This window comes from Thalia democratica, chromosome 7, assembly GCF_965202585.1.
Source record: "Thalia democratica chromosome 7, ktThaDemo2.hap1.1, whole genome shotgun sequence".
NCBI classification, from domain to species: Eukaryota; Metazoa; Chordata; class Thaliacea; order Salpida; family Salpidae; genus Thalia; species Thalia democratica.
The window spans coordinates 34,379,748-34,383,794 of NC_139171.1; the positions used below are offsets into that span (position 1 = coordinate 34,379,748).

At 29.2% G+C, this 4,047-nt stretch overlaps 1 protein-coding gene across 1 annotated transcript; it reads left to right on the forward strand.

The window, feature by feature from the left end:
* Nucleotides 1-338: 338 nt before the first annotated feature.
* On the forward strand, nt 339-3,225 carry LOC145840767 (POU domain, class 2, transcription factor 3-like). The gene is made up of 4 exons (XM_082948095.1): nt 339-619; nt 898-971; nt 1,338-1,456; nt 1,868-3,225. Exons 1-4 carry the CDS (start codon nt 435-437, stop codon nt 2,252-2,254), a joined length of 765 nt encoding a protein of 254 aa, XP_082804221.1. The 5' UTR covers nt 339-434; the 3' UTR covers nt 2,255-3,225.
* The last annotated feature ends 822 nt before the right edge of the window (nt 3,226-4,047 follow it).

A 4,047-nucleotide genomic window follows, 5' to 3' on the forward strand; every position in this document is an offset into this window, starting at 1 on the left:
ACCGCGCTGCGGTTTTCCGCTGCTTGCTGCTTTCTGCTGCTTGCCTTCCCACCTTTTATCTTTTTCTCTTTTTCTCGCGCCTCACACAGGCCAGTATGTGTGTGTTTTCAGCAGTTCTTAAAGTTTACTTTCAGTTTTTGAAGTTTATTGCTCAAAATCAAAAGAGCAGGTAGAAGTTTTGTTGTTTAGAAAATAAGAACGCTTGTCATCAAAAAAGACTTTCTTTGTTTTTGTTTTTTTTGACATGTAATTACAAAACTTATTTTTAGTTAGAGGAAACTTAATTTTTTAAACTATAAGCTAAAAAACTATTTTTTTTTTTAATTCTTACAGATTTTTTTTACTTTGTAGTTTTTTTTTCGATGTGAGCAACAAAGCTCAACTTTGTACTGCAGCATACTTGTACACTTTCATCCACTTGACGACAAACAAACATGGAAAACTTCGAGACGGTCGAGGTGAAAGACCTTTTGGACATTGAAAACTTCGCGAAAAACTTCAAGAAGCGCAGGATCGAGCTGAAGTTCACCCAGAAGGACGTGGCCACTTTCTGTTCCGACTACTACAACCACGACATGAGCCAGACCACCGTGTCGAGATTCGAAGCGCTCGAACTCAGGTTTTTGTTTTGCTCGAGTTTTTTGGAACTGTTTTGTTTTTTAAACTAATTTTAAACTTTACAGTTTTCATTAAAGCCTTTAGTCGAGCTTTTCTGAGTGAAAAAAATTATATTTTAATTGTTGAGAATATTGAAATGTAACTCAAGCTTACGCATAACTTAAGCTGACAATTTAGTTTTAAACTGATTTTTTATAAACTTTGTTTTTCTGAATTTAATCAAAGCCTGTTAATACTAAAACTAATAAGCAAAAGAAAAACCAATGAAACGTTTTACAGTTTTAACAACACAAAAAAGTTAACTCCATACTTCCAAGACTGGCTTGAACAAGCGGAAAAAAGTGGATCTTTAGGTTTGTGTATAAAATACTTATACTTTGTTTATATGATCTTCTGTAAAACTGGCAGAGTTTTTATGCAACATAGCTTTAGGTTTTACTTAGTCATTAGTACTTTGCGTAAGTCTATTTCATAAAACTTCTTTTTCAATTGTTAAATTATTGTTTTGAAACGTAGTTTAAGCTAACACAGTTTTGTAGAAAACTTGATAAAAAAAAGTATAAGAAAAAGAAAGTATTGTATACTAGCTGTCTGTAAAACTGGTTAATTTTTAAATGAACGTATTTAGCTTTAACACTTAATGTTTTAAGCTAATTCTATTGTATTTATTAAGTTCATTTTATATTAAAAGTGTTGTTTTAACCATTTCAAATTTTTAGGTGAGATTAAAATGCCTAGTGGAAGGAAAGATCTAGTTTTATCCACAAAAAAGCAACGCAATAAAAGAACATCAATAAATGCTAATACAAAGCTTTTGCTCCAAAGATTTTACAAACAAGTTAGTTTATTCAACATGATTAATATTTTAAACGTGCACACAACTGAATGGTCGTTTTATACACCAGGTCATTTGACCTAAATATTTGAGCGTTGCTTTTGTATAGTGTTCAATAATATTAAAGCTTAAAAAATTTATAAATTTATACTAATTATTAGCTATATAGAAAACATTATACGTTTGTTTTATTACTAAAGATTTAAATATTTAAATGATAAAAAATTACATCTAATAGCTCGTAAGAAATTTTATAAGCATGTGGTGTACGACTCGATAACTCGATACGTCTTTTGTACACCACGTCCTTAGAACAAAGTTTTAAGCGCTTTTTTATCTTTAAATAAACAATATACAATGTAAACTAAAAGAATGCAACAAATTTTATTATTGAAAGACTAAATTTATCTACAGAACCCGCATCCTCGTAAGAGCGATATAGAGAAGATTGCAGCTGCTTGCAAGTTGAAGGAAAACTCGGTGAGGAACTGGTTCAACAACCACAGGTCAACCTGCAAAGTGAAAGCTGAGATCAAAGTCGAAACGGAAGACGCGGTGGAGAGTTCAGCCGCTTTTCAAGTCCCTAGTTGCTCCGAACTTAGTGCAAACTATCAGTCGTGGGAAAGTCCCGGACAAAATGAATTTGACGAGCTGAACACGCTGGAGATGATGGTCGGTTCGTTGCCTTCAGATGCAGGGCCAAAAAGTTTTCAAAATTCTCAGAGCATTGAGAAAAGCATTGATCTGACCGGTTCAGCGGATAAGCTTGATTGTTTTTCCTTTTTGGATTCGATAGACTGATGTATTTGTAAACCTGAAGAATAAGTTTAGAAGAATTATTAAACTATTAGAATGTAAATAACTCTTTCTTGTTTTGGAATAACATTTGTTAGCAGCAATCAAGAAATTTTTGTTAACTATCTTAAAATTTTTTTTTTGGAATTTAATATTATATAAAGAGCTTGGTTTTAACAAATATAGCTGCTTTACACTCCTAAACTTGTGAATAAATTCGAGTTTTCTATACATTTTTTAAACGTAGAGTTAGTTTTCTACATTTTATTTTTTTAATTATAACATACGACTACTTTTTGATAAGTATAAAAATGATTCTCTTAATTTTCAATTATTTGACTTTTTAACGATATTGAGCCAAAAGGCTGACTTATTTTTAATCTACGCAACTTGTTCTTCAATTCAAAAATTTCAGTTTTTAATGAGTAGCTTGAGTCAAAATAAAAAATTTTGATATTTGTTTTAAATGCAGATTTAAAAAATAAAAAACTGACCAAATTGCCTTTTTAATGTCCTTTATTGTACCTTTGATTGCCCAATAGCCCAAATTACCGTTTTTATTTCATGATTAACGAGGCGACTGTATGCAAAAGTTTTTTAGGCAAATTGAACTTTGTTCACTTTGGAATGCGAATTGTTAAAAACTGTACTGAAGCGCCCGGGAAGCTTTCCACGGAGAATAGTTAACTTGAACTTCTCCAGTGAACTGTGAGTGAGTGCGCTTGGCTACTTCTCTTCGTTTATTTTTTGATAACTTGACAAAAACGCGTGACTCGGATCAATAATGCGATGGACTTCGCGTTTTTGAGTTCTTTCGCTTTTGTCTTTTCACCTAATTAAACAGCTTCAACACTTCATGTTCGCCTAGTTTAATTGATTTAGTGTGAACTTTTTTAAACGCACAGTTATCAAACGATTTTATAGTTTAAATTTTTTAAACAAAATTTTTGTAATTTTACTTTAATAAACGCTGAAACATAAACAGCTTTAAGCTATATTGAAAGTTAAAGTTTAGAATTGACAAGTTTTATATAACAGTAAATGTGTCAAAAGTATATAGATCAAATAGTATGTTTAGCTTTATGTAAAGTTATAAAAACGGTTGTAGTGTTTGTTGAAATATAAATTGAAATGTTTTAAGACTTTGGAAAGTTACAAAGTCTTTGTTTTTTTATGTAAAAGTATAATGTAAAAATAGTTAAAATTACTACTAAATTTTTTCATTTGTATATTAATTTAAAGTAATATTATAACTATGTATTAAAGTGTGGACGTAATATAAAAACCTTATAGTATATAAATTAAACTAGTAAACCAAACTCCAGTGTGACAGTTATACATTGTTCTTCTTTATAGCTTAACTTTTTTTAAAATTTGTATAACAAAAAATAAAACTTAATTGCAAGTATCAAATAGAAATTATGTAACAGATTGTTTTACAATATAATTTAACTTATTACTTTTTTTTAGACTGAAAGACTTGACTGGACAGTTTCTTTTGATAAATTCTATAAGAAAAAAAAATTAAAAATCTTTAAAAATTTTAATTTTTATTACTCTAATCATTTTTAATTAAAGAGGTGTTAACTTATGTAGTTAATTAAATGCTTATATAATATATTTTAACATATGCAACTTTCATATAAAGGTTTAAACAAAATTTTCAGAATTGTTAGCAAAAAGTTAAATTACTGCATCTTTAATGCAATATTTAAAGTTTCCTTATAAAAACTCAAGTAGCAAAAGTTTATTTGAGCAAGAAAATTAATATAAATGGATTTAAAAAACGTTTAAAGCAG

Excerpts from the sequence above, each read along its gene's own strand:
- LOC145840767 (XM_082948095.1), top strand. The coding sequence starts at position 435 with ATGGAAAACTTCGAGACGGTCGAGGTGAAAGACCTTTTGGACATTGAA. Across the intron at positions 620-897 it reads TTCGAAGCGCTCGAACTCAG|TTTTAACAACACAAAAAAGT; the intron begins GTTTTTGTTTTG and ends AACGTTTTACAG. Across the intron at positions 972-1,337 it reads GGAAAAAAGTGGATCTTTAG|GTGAGATTAAAATGCCTAGT; the intron begins GTTTGTGTATAA and ends TCAAATTTTTAG.